The 815-nt window shown below is 50.7% G+C and overlaps 1 protein-coding gene across 1 annotated transcript in view; it reads left to right on the plus strand.

Moving 5' to 3' along the window:
• EMH_0045570 (uncharacterized protein) overlaps positions 1-711 on the plus strand; it is a gene marked incomplete at both ends in the record, with an annotated part of 6,927 nt that extends 6,216 nt beyond the window's left edge. The window contains one exon of the mRNA XM_013496081.1: positions 568-711. Within this exon, the coding sequence (XP_013351535.1) occupies positions 568-711 (144 nt within the window). The remainder of the gene's footprint in view (positions 1-567) is intronic.
• Positions 712-815: the final 104 nt, after the last annotated feature.

Here is an 815-nt window from a genome sequence, read left to right on the forward strand (position 1 = left end):
TTGTTTTTGTTGTTTTTGTTGTTGGAGCTGCTGCTGCTGCTAGGGCTGTTGCTGCTGCGGTTGCTGGTTCTGCTGCTGCTTCAGTTTTTGGTTCTGCTGCTGCTGCTTTGCTGCAGCTGGTGCTGCTGCTGCATGAGTTGCTGTTGCTGCTGCTGCTGCTGCTGCTGCTGCTGCTGCTGCTTGCAGGGCCCCCCCTTCGCGTGAGTGTCTCCTCGGGGGCCCACCAAACGCAAATGCCCAGCAGGCAGACAGCGGGAGATGTTTTATTAAATAAAAAAATAAAAAAATAAAAAAATAAAAATAATAAAATAAAAGAAAATATGAAAGAGTAAAAAGGAGACAAATTAAAAAAGGAGAGAGAGAAAAAAAGAAGAGACAGAAAGGAGACATATAGAAGGAGACAGCAAAGAAAAAGAAAAGAGAGAGGAGACAAAAAAAAGAGACAGAAAAAAAGGAGACAGTAGGATGGTATACAGTCTGATGAAGGACCAGACCAGTGGTCATCTGCTGCTGGTTGCTGCAGCGCAGCAGCAGCAAAGCCGTTCGTTGCTGCTTGCTGCAGCGCAGCTGTTCCTGAGCCCTCTGTTGATGATAGCAGCAGCAGCAGCAGCTGCTGCAGCAGCAGCAGCAGCAGCAACAGCAGCAGCAGCAGCAAGCGTTGAGGCCTACACGCTGCGCGCTGTCTCTGCAGCTGCTACCCCCAACACGTAGCGAGCAGACACTGTAGCGGCAGCAGCTGCAGCACCAACAGCAGCAGCAACAGCAGCAGCAGCAGCAACAGCAGCAGCAGCAACAGCAGCAGCAGCAACAGCAGC

Source organism: Eimeria mitis, genomic scaffold (assembly GCF_000499745.2).
Source record: "Eimeria mitis Houghton genomic scaffold, Emh_scaff1902, whole genome shotgun sequence".
Lineage (NCBI taxonomy): Eukaryota > Apicomplexa > Conoidasida > Eucoccidiorida > Eimeriidae > Eimeria > Eimeria mitis.